At 54.1% G+C, this 14,646-nt stretch overlaps 1 protein-coding gene across 6 annotated transcripts; it reads right to left on the bottom strand.

The window, feature by feature from the left end:
• Positions 1 to 63: 63 nt before the first annotated feature.
• ZSWIM8 (zinc finger SWIM-type containing 8) lies at positions 64 to 14,501 on the bottom strand. Of its 6 annotated transcripts, none has more exons than XM_023645324.2 (26): positions 14,005 to 14,501; positions 11,436 to 11,589; positions 11,104 to 11,198; positions 10,755 to 10,927; positions 10,473 to 10,580; positions 10,281 to 10,362; positions 10,026 to 10,146; positions 9,425 to 9,626; positions 9,105 to 9,280; positions 7,752 to 8,745; positions 6,854 to 6,985; positions 6,535 to 6,714; positions 6,263 to 6,446; positions 5,954 to 6,052; positions 5,240 to 5,364; positions 4,555 to 4,795; positions 4,298 to 4,456; positions 3,980 to 4,208; positions 3,509 to 3,798; positions 3,125 to 3,348; positions 2,084 to 2,572; positions 1,667 to 1,850; positions 1,387 to 1,563; positions 1,107 to 1,226; positions 673 to 783; positions 64 to 541 (listed from the first exon to the last, which is right to left on the bottom strand). In XM_023645324.2, the coding sequence occupies exons 1-26, from the start codon at positions 14,210 to 14,212 to the stop codon at positions 81 to 83; spliced, it is 5,718 nt and encodes a 1,905-aa protein (XP_023501092.2). In that variant the 5' UTR covers positions 14,213 to 14,501; the 3' UTR covers positions 64 to 80. The 6 variants fall into 6 exon arrangements, with proteins under 6 accessions (XP_023501092.2, XP_001918178.3, XP_023501111.2 ...); XM_001918143.6 differs by having other exon boundaries at positions 673 to 851; positions 14,005 to 14,495; XM_023645343.2 differs by having other exon boundaries at positions 673 to 851; positions 1,691 to 1,850; positions 14,005 to 14,352.
• Between the last annotated feature and the right edge of the window lie 145 nt (positions 14,502 to 14,646).

Here is a 14,646-nt window from a genome sequence, read left to right as displayed (position 1 = left end):
CCCCTGCCTCATTTCAAGGTTCATCTGCACATGGAGGGAAAGAAGGGAAAGGCCCAGGCAGACTAGAGTAAAAAAGGAGTTTATATATTTATAAATGCCAAATAAATACCAGAGGCCACCCAACGCCCCCTCCCAGACAGGGCTGTCTCCCCCAACCCTAGGCTTCTAGGGTCTGAGACATCTTGGCCCCAAGCTACAGCCCAAGAGCAGCTGCCAGCCTGGGCTACCAGGGAACTGAGTGAGGATGGTCTGTCCAGCCAAGATTCACTCCCCCTTTGTGAGGGACCCCCATAGCCACAGGCCTGTGTCCCTGTATAGGGCCCTAGCGGGGCTAGACTCAGGGGGAGAAGGTGGTCATCTCGAGTGAGACCCGCTGCCACAGCTCCTTGGTCTGTTTGCTGCGCTTGAGGTTCTGCAGGATGTCGTTGAACTGCATCATGCCCATGGGTGTCAGGCAGAAGGCGCTGCGGGCACTGCGGATCGCATTCACAAAGTCGTCGTAGTCGGCAGGGGTCAGGTGAATCAAGCGGTGGTGGATGTACTGGAGGAGGATGTACAGAGGATGAGCCACTAAGCACAGAACTAGGCCCCTCCTCCCTTGCATGCTGGGTGAGCTGTTCCATGCCTGCGAAGGAGGTGCTCCACCCTACTCCATACTTCCTGGGTTGTCACCTGCATGTATGCCTGTTGGCAGCGCTGCACCAGTTGGTGGAAGGCCGGGGCACGCAGGTGGTTGTGGGCATGAGCAGGGCTCAGCCGCTGCAGCGTCTCCATGACGATCTCCTGCAGCACAAACGGGCTCAGCACCCCCTTGGCTGCCCCCACACAGAACTGGTGCACGTAGTTCACTCCTGGGGGGCAGGGGGAGGGGCATGAGACGGGGGTGGCCACCTCTGCCCTAGGGACCCAACTTTTATCTCTCAGCTCTGGCCTGGCAGAGAGCCTCCCTCCACCCCAGGAGCTGAGGTAACCCCCCACCCCCCGCGCACGCACACATACCCGACCAAGGCCTCAACTCTGAGCAAGAGCTAGGAAGGAGGTCTGGGATAGGAAGGTGGGGGAAGTGGGTGGGGGCGGACAATGGTCCTGGGGAGGGGAGGTGTTACCCAGCTTTGCTGCCAGCCCCAGCAACCATTTGACATCATCAGTGTAGGGGGGGGAGCGGGAGAAGTTGTTGGGGTGATCATTGTGTGCCCGGCGACCCAGCATCTCCAGTGCCAGCATCCCTGGGAGAAAAAGATAGGCACATGGTGGGGCTGCATCCTCGACACTCTACCCCAACCTGGCACCTGACCCCATAATAAACTAAGAGGTATGGGGGGAGAGGTTACTGAAGAGCCTCTGGCACAACTGTAGGTGGGGGCACAGAAAGGGACTTCCTCTCACCAACACGGTAGGCAGCATGCAGGTGGTGTAGGCTGTGTGGGTTGACAGGCTGACTGTGCGTCTCTTCCTCGGGTGGTGGAAAACCCCCGCTCACCAGAGGGCTGGGCTGTGTGGTCAGGGCAGGCAGCGAGGCACCCTGGATGGCTGGAAATGTGGACGCTGGATGGACACTGCTCACTGAGAATGGGATGAAAGCCATTTAAGGACCTCGGAGACCAAAGAGGGGCAGAGAGAATTTCGTCCCTACCTCCCCTGCCCAGTGTACCTCCCCTCCATTCACCTGTTCCCTGTCCCCACAACTCACAGGCCACACTGGTGGGCAGTGGGAGCCCTGGCTCTGTGTGGTAGGGATGTACTGTGATGGGTGCCATGGAAGGGACGGGGAAAGACACAGCAGTGGCAGCAAGTGAGGGAGGAGTCACTGAGTAAGGGTACTGAGCCCCCAGGAATGCAGGATGCACACCCTAGAGGCAAGGAGAAGACGACAAGATAAATTACATTAGGATGTAGCTCTTCCCTCTTCGTCTCACAACTGGGTATCCCTACTTTCTTAGTTAGGCTGCATCCCCCAGACTCCCACCAACTCACCAGGACTCTTGGAACAGCCCTATTATCCTCCCAGAGTATCCTACTCCAACCCCATGAACTCCCAATGTTCTCCCACGTGCCCAACCCCCCAGTAGAACATTGGTCTCACCTGTGGGTATGCAGAGCTGGGCACAGGGAAGACGGCAGGCCGGGGCATATGAGGCATGGGGTGGGCAGGGTGAGCTGGGTGGGTGAGGTATTGAGGGCTGCAGGGCAGGTGGGGCTGTAGAGCCGTGTAGGGGTGCAGGCCAGGGGAATGACCATGCCCCAGTCCTGGACCCGGATATAAACTGGACCCCACCGAGATGACTGGCACCACTGTGGCTGCTGCTGTCACTGCTGCTGCAGCCACTGTAACTGGCTCAGTCCCTGGGCCCCCCCTGCCCTCAGGCAGCCCCCGCCCAGCCTCCCCACCTGCCCTGATCCCACTGGCACTACAGCTTGTAGCCCCTTCACGGGCTGTGGATGAGCCACCTGCTGTTTGCTCATATAGCCAGAACCACTGGTGAGCAACCTCAAACAACACTTCGGGGTATACACCCCCACCCTTAGCCGCCTCTTCCACTGCCATGCAGGCCTTCTCCAACATCAGGTTATCCTGGAAGGGAGGGGCATAGAGGGTTAGCCGGGAAGGGCTTTACTCAGGGATGGTTTTAGATGACATTCCAATGCCTCCCTTAGAATTGGCTGGTTCTCTGGGAGGCATCAGAGGTCAGGGCCAATGCTCAAAGTCAGTGTCAGAGCAGTGAATGCTTCACACAGATACTGAACAAATAACTACTTGCTGACCAGTAGAAGTCAAGACCCAGGTTATAGTCCCAGTTACAAACTAAGTTAGCCACTCCCCCCAATCCAAGTCCCATTATCTCCCCTAAGTATTCCATCCTGGTGATCATCTTGGTCCCTGAACTACAGACCTCCATTTCCTTATCTGTAAAATAAGAATAATCCTAAACTCAGAGTTGTAAAGCAAAGGAAGTAACAGATGTGAAAACATATTAATACGTCAAGTGTCACTGTAAGAGGAAAAACTGAATAGTTTGTGAACTCCAGGATATGGGAATCAAGAGCTGGGTCATCAGCTTTTCCCATGCCCATCCTCCCTGCCCAGATGCCCCAAAGCAGGTCCCCGGACTGCCTGTAGAAATACCTGCTCCTTGCACTGCACCAGGGCCCGCTGGATCTCATTGGGGTTCAACGCATGGGCATGAGGGAGGCAGCTTAGGGCTAGCTCTGCTGCTGCCCTCACCATATTGGAATCTCGTGCCCGTGATGCCCTGTCAGCCAGGGATGCAACCTCAGGGGGCGTCAGGTGCCCATCCCAGCACTCTACCAGTATAGTCAGGGCTGCACTGCCAATCTCCATTGCCTGGCCTTCAGGGGAAGGAGAGAAATGCAGAGTGGGGTTAGCATAGCACCTCTGGGGAGTGGGAATGGTATCCCTCCTATCAGATTAATAATCCACAAGGATAATGCTCTTTTCTCTTATCAATTAACCCCCCCTCCCATACCTAAATCAAGACATTGGATTTACCTGTAATCCAGGAAACGTGGGAAGAATAGGTACGTGAGAGCCAGTTAGGAGAAACAAAGTTGTGCAGGCCAAGGGCATAAAGCCCAATCTCGAAGGCGCAAAGGTGCAGGTTGCGGTGAGGACCCTGGTGGCCCCCTGAGGAAGATGGATGTGTGAAAATGGAAGTGCTGCTGTTGCCTCCTGCCTTGATCAGCACTGTCTTCGCCAGCTCGAAGTAGAAGTGTGCAGCTGCCTCTGACGGCTGATTGGGTACATGGGGGGCATGACTCTCGGGACGGCGGCCCTTGTACCTGAAGGGGCAATGGGGTAGGGACGGGGATTGGGGTTTCTCTGAAATGGGTGTCCAGGTAGGTTGGGTAAGACTAGGGTATAAAAGTGAGGATGTTGCGGGGGACAATAGTTGGATTACACTAGGGATGTGGCTCTGAGGGTGAGCCAGATCAGAGGAGATGGGTATTTCTTCCCACTGACCTGCCAACTTCAACTGTCTTCGCCCGAGCCCCTCCACTGGCACTGGCCCGGCGACTTCCACTGGAGGATGAGGAGCCAAGGGAGTCCGAGGAAGAGCTGCTAATGCTGTCACTGTCCTGTCCTCGACCCCAGGAGGTAGGGGCCCAGCCCCCTCGAAGTGGCCTCCGGCTTAAGGTGGGAGAGCTATCTGATGTTGTTTCAGGGGCACTGCTGTCAATGCTGGCCATGCCTAACCCCACAAGACAAGTCAGTCTCAGAAGGCAGACTGCGACCGTCAGGAATATCCTTCCCTCCATGTCATCCCACAGGCTGGCATACCTGTGTGCTTCTTCTTAGGCCGCCCTGGGGAGCCCCAGCCCCGTCCATTGTAGCCTCCACGACTGCCAAGAGCCAAGCGGCTAGGAACCTTCCCTTCTGGCCTTGGGGTCAAAGCTGCCTCAGATGGGAGACCCTCACAGGGGGAATGTGGGGAACTCTCTAGGTGGGGAAAATAGGACACTGGGATGAGCCCAGGAAAGGGGATCCCAACATGACTCCATACCATTCATCCCCCCTGCCCAGTGCCCCCACCTCACCAGGCACATTCTTCTCTGTGAAGCCCTCAGCGGGGCCTGGCCCAGCCCCTGCCACACTCCCTGGCTGAGCAGGCCCTGCAGAGCCTGAGGTCAGTGGCTGCAGGGCCCCTGGGGCAGATGGGGCCCCATGCTTTGAAGGAGACCTCTGGCTGGCTGTGGCTGGGCGGCTAGATGAGTAGAACGAACTCAGTGTCTGTGGCTTATGCGTCTGGCTCTCTCGGTCCAAGAGTTTGTCTAAGATCTGGAGGACAGAGAAGCGGTGACAGGATGCCCTTTATCTCCTGACTTCTATTACCTTTCTTTCTCCTTGAAACAGCTTAAAACTATTTCCTCAGGAAGGCTTCCCCAGTTATAACTATAGAAGAACCTCCTGAAAGAGAGGCTGGGTTACATATCCTGGTGTCTTCTATAACACTTATCACAGGGCTGAGTATATTGATATTCAATAAATATTGAAATAAATGAATGAATGAACAAGTTACTTTATGCCCTTTGCTTCTCCTTCACCCCTTGCCCAAGCACTCCTATAAGAGTCATTGGTCTCTCTTGTTCTTTATGAGGTGTACCCAAGATTCTCCACTTATTTCTTTATGGGCAGAATAGACCTTTTCTCATTGTACTCCCAAGAAAGGTGGTAAAATCTGCTCTCTTTGCCTGTCAAAATCCCTGTATCTCAATCTCTTACCTTTTTGAGTTTGGCCTGGTCATCCTTGTAAGTGATCATTAGTGCCAATGCCAGGTCACCCTTCTCCCGACGTGTGCCTTCACATAAGAGGGGGTGCTCTGCCTCACTCACTGTTGTCTTCATGCCTGTGAGAAGGAGGAGCCCATGGGGACTCAGAATGGCCATAACTCCCAAGACAGCACAGATAAACAGGCCAGGGCTCCCCAGCCACCAGCATGTGAGGCAAGGAGTTCTCCTGGTCCAACTCACATCCCCTAGGGAAGGTCCCCATTGCCTATTATATCCAGCCTGAGCTCCGGTCTGCTTTTTAAGACCTTCATAACCTAGCCCACTCTACCTTCCCAGCATACCCATCACTTCAGAGAAGATGGACTCTCATTAAGATGTGATTGCCCCTGTGTAAACTTTACTCATAGTGTTTTTGTCCCCCTACCTAGAACTTAACTGATCTTTTAACCCACATTCCATATTCTACCTCCTTCCTGGGGCCTTTCCCTAGATTTCTGTTTTGCTGTCCTTCTAACACCCAACACCCATAGCACACATTTCTGCCCTAAATTCTTGACTGCTTCATAGGCATTACTTGGGTCATACATGTCATCCTGGCTTTCCCATTACCATAGAGCCCCTTCGGAACAAAGCCCATGCCTCATGTCCTTCAAGGCCCGAGCCAGGCTTAGCTCACAGACATGCTCAAGACACTGACAGACTCACCCAAGGCAGCAACTGCTGCTTCAAATCCCAGCTCCTCATCCCCAGGCATCTCATTGTTCCAGTTGCGACTTGGGGGCCGGGAACCCGTGGGGGAAACCACTGGATAAAAGTTGAGGTAAGTCAGGCAGATACAAGTAGCATGAAAAGAATGAAAGGGAGGGAACACAAGACCCTCATCATTCCAGACCCTCCCATGAAGCTGCCTCATGAGTCCTAAAGGCGATTCAGAGCTTTGGGGCTCTTGGTTTTTTCTTCAAGAAAGCTACCCCTACCCTAGTTCCTGATTTGCTGTAGAATCAGGCACCATACCTGGAGCACAGAGAACATCAAAGATGAAACTGGCCAACATGAGAGGCAAAACAGGCCGATAGTCACAGAGTGTCCCCTCCCGAAGTTCCTCTGCCCGGCACCGCATGGTACTCATCTCACTTGGACCCAAAGGAATCTTCTTGAGCAAAGCGGCCACCTCAGACTCCTGGTATGCCAGCTTCACCTAAGGGCACAGGAAGGACCATAGACCTCTAACAGCTCACTGGAGATCAATGGAGACTTCAGTACAAGGCTCAGACAGAATCTCTGACCTCCAAGGCCTTGGTAGAAGCTGGGGGCCTCTGGAGCTCCAAGGCAAACATGCCAACTCGGAAGGCCAGGTTGTGATGCTCTGGGCGCTCACTTAGCACTGTCAACAGGAAGGCTGCCTTGGTCAGGGTGTTGGTAGCCACCCAGGTCTGACGGCTTGTAGATACCTTGTTCTTCTTGCCCTAAAGAGGGAAGCACAAGGAGGCAGGCAGATGCGTCTGACTCACCTTGGTTGAGGGAGAAGGAAGCTCTCACTTGGGGTGGGGCATGGGAGAGGGTTAGGGATAAGTGGGGAGGGAAAAGGTGGGCGGTCTCTCTCACCTTGGCAGGGGGCGGCTCTACCTTGAGGTCAGGTGGGTTGGCTAGCAAATCCTGGGCAAGCTCCACAGTGAGACGGGAGGCCTCACTGCTGTAGCCATGTGCATGCAAGGCCTCAGCACAGGCAAATAATACCTGGAGAGAGGACATGGGCACCAGACATATTGAAGCCCCAACTTCCGGGGGCAGGACACCATACTCACTCATACAGCAAACATCCCCAGAGCACCTGCTATATATGTGGGCTCTATGCTGGTCCTGGGTGTACCACAGGAACTCACAGTCTGGTTAGAGAAACAAACACACAAACATACAAACCAGTGTGAAGCCAGCTGCTACTGGGAAAGGTCAAGAGGGGAGGTGAGTGGGATACCTTATTGGGACTTGGGGCAGAGAGGCAGTCTCAGGGAAGACTTCCTAGAGGAAGTGATCACTAAGATCTCTGAGACCTAAAGAAGGAATAGGAGCTAACCAGGTAAGGGAAGGGAAGAACATTCCAGGCAAAAAGGCCAATTTGTGCAAAAGTATGGATGCAAGAGAGAACATGGCAAGCCACAGGAATGGTGCAACTGACTGCAGTATAAGGGACAGAGTAGCTAGATGAGGCTGGAAAAGCAAAGATCAGACCAAACGGAGCCTCACAGGTCATGCCAAGGATCTTCATTTTTATCCTAAGGGCAATGGGAAACCACTGAAGAGTTTTAAGCAGCAGAGTGACACAATCAGATATTGCAGGAAAATCAATATGGAAGCAGTGAAGAGAATGGACTGCAAGCAGGGAAGCCAGTTAGGAGCCTGCTATAGGACTCGAATAGTCATGCTATGGTCCTGACACTCCCAACTAGAGCCAGATGGCCCCTCTCCCAGCTGTGGCTAAGGAGCACCCTCATAGTCCCCTCACCTCCATGCGGCTCTCCTGCTCCAGTGGCTTCAGCCCAGCAAACAGGTCGTGCTCCTCCCCAGCCCCGCCCTCGGCCTTCTCTTCCTCGCCCCCAGCCCCATCCTGGGCATTCAGATAATATGCCTGGTAGTCATCATCCTCCTCTCCAACAGCAGGGGCTGTCTCTTTGGTTTTGGGGAGCCCATTGCCACTCTCATCTGTGGAAGGGAGGTCATCCCGGGTACAGACCTCCCCAGGCAATAGGCCAGGGGGGCCAGCAGAGGCTGTGGGAGGCTCAGGCCCTTCTGAGAAGTACACGCCACCATCTTCTTCATAAGTATCTGGGGGTTCAGGAAGGAAGGTGGAAGGGCCTCGGGAGCCACCAGGGGGAGGGCAGGGTGGCGGGCTCTCAGGGAATCCGCCAAAGGTGCTGGCCTCTGCACCCAGGGCGAGGCTGCTATCATCCAGGCTCAACTCGGCCAGATCCGGCTCCAGGGAACTGTCTTCACTGCTCAGCCGTCGCTTGCTCCCACCGCCTGTGGAGCCCTTGCCCCCACTGCCAGCCCCACCCAGTGCCTTGGCTTTGCCCCCACCTGGACCCGTCTTATGCAGAGCCTTATCTCCCCCCTCAGCTGAGAGGCGGCGGGGACCCCGCTGCGATGAGGGGACCCCCTCACCCAATCCCTTGCGCTTTGCCCCAGGCTCCTTGGGCCGCACTGCTGGCTCAGCAGGAAGAGGGCGAGGCCGCTCCCGAGATTCCTCCAGGCCCCCAGATCGGGAGGCACTTGACCGAGGAGGCAGGGCTCGGGCCCAGCACAATGCCAGCTTCCGGTCAGTGCCGCTGTAGGTGACGCCGGGAAGTGGGTAAGCCTCTTCCCAGTTGAAGTAGCAGGCCTCCACTGCAGGCCGGAAGCCAGGGAAGAGCCGCTCCAGGGTCTTCTTGTGCTGTCCCCGCTTCACATTCTCAATCACCTTTAGTTGCCACTGGCGTAGTTGCACGCACAGTTCCCGGCGGCTGTGGGAACAAAGGGGAGGAGGCTGCGGAGGGCTATACTCTGCACCAAGAAGGGATGGGAGGGGATGGAGTAGGCATATATCCTGGAAGGGGGGCACAGGGAAGGACCTAGGGAAGCACTTTTTAAGCCCCACAGACATCACTCCAATACTTGTGAGTTTTAGAAAGTGGGTGCTATTTAAGGGAGAGAAGGAAGAAAGAAAAGCACTCATAAATCACTGGTAACCCTAATGCTCAGCACCTCCCATTGCCCTAGGACTAGAAGAATGTACGTCTTTATGTATACAAGGAGAAGAGGGCTCGGTCTGTCCTAGGCTGGCCCAGTCTCCAAGCTGTGGTGAGCTTAGGGGGAGACTCACCGCTGGGGGCTGAGTGCAGGGTCCAGCACAGCCAGCCTCCACAGTGTGACCATCTCGTCACACATGCTGGCACATGCATGGGCTGCCACCTCTGACTGCCCATTGCTACGGCCTGTGTGCCCACTGGCGCTGCTGTGTGAGGCTGAGGTGCGCACGCTGTACCACCAACCTGTTATCTGGAAACAAAGAGGGCTCTGAGATGAACCTAATAGCTTGGAGATAGAGTAGCCCTCCCCAGTGTCCCTGTCACCAAGAGGGGAATAAGGTTAAGTGAGGGAGAGAATGAACCACCACGGGGCTACCCAACTCTGGGGGATTACCTGTTCATAGGTGAGGCACTGGTCAGTGAGGATTTCCAACAAGGGAGCAGCATTGCTGTCCCTCCGTTTGAACATCTCCCGCACGATGCTAAGCAGGTTCCAGACGCCCTCTGGCTCACGGCCCCTCAGAGGGCGCAGCAGACATGCCCACTCAGCAGCAGCCGGAGGCTCCGTGGAAGACAAATACATGGAGTTCACATCACTGTGAAAGTAGCAAAGTGGAAAATGATGGTCCTAAGATGGGGCTGAATAAAGCAAGTGAAAGTGCAACAGGGCTTTGACACATAAGGCGCTCTGACCCAAAATAGAGAGTACAGGGAAAAAAGAACGTCCATGCCAAAAATTCTTAATCTCCCTCTGCCTCAATTTCCCAATCTCAAATGAAGAAAAATAGCTCCTGTTCTACCTAGCAGACCACTCTGTGACTACATAAAATTATAATTGTGCACTGATTTCATTAGTGACATCTTCTGTGTGCCAGGCACCGTACCAGTGCAGTGAATAAAAGGTGGAAGATGCAGGTATTAACAAAGTATCTATCAACAGCCTGAGAGATGCTCCCCTTCCACCACAGAAACAGGCATGAAAAGATCCAACTTACCTAAAGACCACAGGAGAGGGGCCACAGAACTTGTGCAGTGTCTTCTTGATGTTGTCAGTGAGTGTCGATTCATCCAAATACCAAGTACTCTGGTCGGAGGCTGACGGCCCTGCTGTGGGGTCTAGGGACGATAGGCAGTCAGTCACCTAGAGATAGGGGCCTGGATTTGCCTGACAACAGCAAGCCTTTAGTAAGTGGCACTCTGCGCTACCAGCTTGCTTTCTTCCTACTGCCCTTCTTTCTCACCACACTCACCTGGGGCTCCACACACTGTATTAATGGCTGTTGACTGGGAGGAGAGGAGTTCATCCAGGAGACGCTGGGCTGTAGGGAGGATCTGAGGAGGAAAGGGACAAAGGCATAGGTGACCCAGAGGCCTGGGCCTAACAGGAAGGCTGATATGCTGCCCTGGAGCTAGTTGGAGGAGGATGTGCCAACCTAACTCACCTGCTGAGGGAGCTCACTGATGAGGTACTGAGCAAACTTCTGCAACTGGTCCCTCTGCAGCCGAGACAGGGATTCTGAGACTGGGGCCCGCAGGCAGACTGCAGAAGCCTGAAGGGGTCAGAGAGAAATGGAACAACCTGAGAAAAGGCTCACTGATGCTGGAGCTGGGGACAGAGAGGCAGAGTAGGGGAGGCGAGGGGGCTCACATTGTGGCCAGGCATGCAGCAGAGAAGGGGGGGATGGAGCGTAGGATAGGGCCGGGATAAATTGGGAGGGCCTCACGTTGTGGATGCGGAAGAGACAGAGTGCCACGACGTGGGTGCACCATTTGGCCCCAGCCCCACAGGTGCAGCTGCAGGAAGTGACCCGGCAGCGGTCAAACATCACAGCCACATTGTAGGCCCCTTTAGGGGGGACCATCTGAGGTGGCACCACTGTAGCACTCAGGTGGAACCCTGGGGAGAAACATGGGTATGGTCAGGGAGAGCTGCCAAGACATAGGTCTCTGCCCTTGACCCTGGCCCTGCAGTTATTCAGACAACCTGCTCCAGCTTCTTGCAGTAGGTCCTTAATTCATAACCCAGGAGATAAGAAGAGCAGGAGGTACCACAGGGCATGGTGAGACTCTTACCTATCTGCAGTGGGTCCTTCACAGCCCTCATACGAAACAGCTGATCCCCTCGCTGGAACTCATCTGCACTGCCGTTGGCCAGGCAGGAATACAGCCTGGGAGTGAAGAAGACAATACAGCCACAACTCAGCAAATAACCTACAGACCCTGTCAGAGACCACAATGCCCTGGGCACTCTCTCTCCAGTGTCACTCCATCCAGGCTCTCCCTCCTCCCCTTGTCTTCTGCTTACCACAGCCCCAAATACAGTATCTCCTTTGTTCTACAGGAAGCCCAGCATATGGTGTGGAACATCAGGACCCCACTCCCAGCCATCAGTCCTTTAGCCTCACCGAATATCCTCTTCATTTTCAGGGAAGCTCCAAAAAGCAATTCGGAGCTGTAGCTGCTCAGGCACTGGTGGGTAAACTTTCTCCACCACTTCAAATGGGATATGAAATGCCACCTGTTTTGCTGACAGCTCCACCAATGGGATCACCAGTCCATCTTTGGAAACAAAGGTTGAGGTGAAGAGAAAGAGAAGGGGAAATGAAAAGGGCCATGATTACTTAGCACCAAGGCCTATGCCACATCTAGGGTCCCACCTTCACTAAGAAAGAGAGGGGAGGGGCCAGGGCCAGCCTGGTGGCACAGGGGTTAAGTGCGCACATTCCACTTTGGCGGCCCAGGGTTCGCCAGTTCGGATCCTGGGTGTGGACATGGGACCGCTTGGCAGGCAATGCTGTGGTAGGCCTCCCACATATAAAGTAGAGGGAGATGGGCATGGATGTTAGCTCAGGGCCAGTCTTCCTCAGCAAAAAGAGGAGGATTGGCGACAGATGTTAGCTCAGAGCTAATCTTCCTCAAAAAAAAAAAAAGAAAGAAAGAAAGAGAGAGAGGGGAGATTTGGATGAAATACCAAGGGGACCCTCCTGTCTGGATATACTAATCCTTAAGACTCCATCTGGGGGAGAGGAGCTAAACAATCCCTAGCCCACAGTCTGCTACCTAAGGTCTGAAACAGAGGATATCAGAAATATTCCAGAAACTCCTGACCAAACAGGTGTGTTCCAGGATCCTAGCAAGTAACCCCTCCCACATGGATTGGCATCTAATTTCCCATATACCTAGCACATTAGATTCATATTACATTGTTAATATCTCTCCTCTGGCATTCTCTTCTCTAACTGCTTTTTTTACTGTCGCTTTTTCTCTAGATGACTCCAGGCCTCCATCTAAAGTGGGAAGATAGGCCAGAGCCCAGAAGAGTTGAGAGAGGGACCTCCAGAAGCAAAAGAGCCTGCATTTCTTTTGGCACACCTGAACCCTGGCTTGCCACAATGGAAGCCTGGGGTGGGGTGGCGGTGGGGGGGCAGGGAATAGGTTATCCCAAGGGAACATAGCTGCTGCTCCTGGATCACCTGGAGAAGGATGAAGTTACCACTCAAAATTTCCCACACTGTTTTAATCAAAAAGCAGTGAAACACAACAGATTGCATATCTTACCAAACTGCTAGTCAGATTAGAAGACAGATCAGAAAATCATGGAGCTGAAAGGAACCTTTTTAAAAAAATTTTAATCTCCTTATCTTACAAGTGAGCAAGTGAAGGTAGCCCAGGAAGGAATGGGGAAATGACATGCTTTCCTAGATTTTAACCTATTCAGGTAGATAGCAATATATTGAAACTCTTCACTACCATCCTCACCATCTTCAGTTACTTCTCTCAAAATGAAGGAGCTCTAAGCCCCAAGGCTACCCACACATGCCAAAATGAAAGAAGGGAAAGGCCAGAGATGACCCAGAGTGAAAATGCCTATGATCTGCATGTGAGTGTGTGTGCATGTGTGTGTGTGTGTACATGTGTGAACACAGAGCATATACTATCTCTCCAGCTGAAGTCGAATACAACTCCTAAAAAGTGACACGTGTAAATTTCTCCCTGAACCAAAGGGATGCTAGGAATCTCTGGAGGGCAGTTTGGAAAACAGGACTCTTGGAATAGCCAGAGTAGACTCACAAATTAAACCCTTTAACTGCTGAAAAAAGTTTCTCTTGAGGCCCAGGACAAAAACTCCGCCATGAGAATGGCAGGGAAAGGATGTGGTGAGTCCCGAGCCTGAGGGGCTTCTCTTACCATTCTCCTTTCTATCTCCTTTAATAAAAGCAAAATCCTTCACAGCACTAATCAGTTAATTCCCTGAAAGACTCACAAATGAAAGAAACTCACGGTGAAAAGCAGGAAGAGTGTTTCATAAGGAGACTCCAGAGACAATTACCCACACTCTTTCCCAGGCCCCAGATGATGTAAAGCTGAGGCTCTAATCCAGCGGTCCCAGCCTTGGCTTCTGACAGATGTTCCATATGGCCAGGAACCAAGTCTCTGATCTAAACCTATGTGACATCTCCTCTCACAGGCCAGTTCACCACCACTTTCCTCTAAGTGGAGTCCCTTCGTAGTGCAACTGGGATCAGAGATCATCACCCTGAATCAAGGAGCTCCCAATGCACTTTGCAATGGGGTGACACACCTAAAGTGGTCACTTTTTCATAGTCTACTCTCTACTCACATCCTCTTATGTCTACTTTCTGGCTTGCCTCAGGCTAAACTCGGTAAGTATTCCCAAGTGTGAGAGGAGACTCTTCTCCCTTACCCCATTTCTAAGGCCAATGAACGACAAGAGATCTACTTTCTGTCGCTAATCTTATCCAACCCAGGATTTCCCAGCCATGACCCCAACACACACACACACACACACGCTGGTGTGGAAAAGCCAACCCCAGGAAGACCGGAAAAGCGAGTCCTGAAGTCTGTTCTAAGCTTGGGACAGCTCGTGGTCCGGGACAGCTCCTGAGCAGGGACAGCTCTCGAGCAAGACTGGAGCAGGGCCTGCCCGCTCCCTTCCCCCGCGCTCACCCTCACCTCGCATTCTGGTACCGCCACCGCCACCTCCACCGCCGCCGCCAGTGGGGGAATTGGGCCCCGCTGACTGTTTGCGCCATCCCCGCCAGTTCTGGCAGAGGCTCTCGGCCTCGGAGATGAAGGAACAGAGCGAATCCTCCTCAAAGCGGTCCGAATCCTCGAATGAGAAGCGCTCTCCATCCTCCCACTCCGCGAACATCAGCTCCATGGGGCCCGCACCCCCCTGGGCCGGGTCCCCCCCCGCGGATCCGGGGCCTGGGCCGCCGGCCGGGGGCTGAGGGGAGGCCCGGGGCCTGAGGGGCGAGCCGGGGCTGGGAGTGGCCGGGGCGCTCAGGGCGGCCGTCCCGGGCGAGGATTTCAGGCCTGAGAGAGATAAGGTACAGTGCCTCGCCCACCTGCGAGGTGCAAACAGGGATCGTGGCCAGTCTCGGAGACTCAGGGCCCGGACGAAGCGCTCGGCAGCCGGGGCCTCTCCTGGGCTGCGGCGCCGCCTCCCCCATCAGCTGATCTGAACTTCCGGCCGCGCCGGCCACCACCACTTCCGCCCTCGCGTGCTCCGCAACCCGACCGGGTACGGGCGGATGTAGGGGATCTGTTTGTTTAATTGCTGCATTTCCTGCTTTTTTTCCTCGAGCGCACCCT

Source organism: Equus caballus, chromosome 1 (assembly GCF_041296265.1).
Source record: "Equus caballus isolate H_3958 breed thoroughbred chromosome 1, TB-T2T, whole genome shotgun sequence".
Classification (NCBI taxonomy): Eukaryota; Metazoa; Chordata; class Mammalia; order Perissodactyla; family Equidae; genus Equus; species Equus caballus.
Note: the sequence above shows the minus strand (reverse complement) of the source record. Positions and strands in the feature narration are given on the sequence as shown.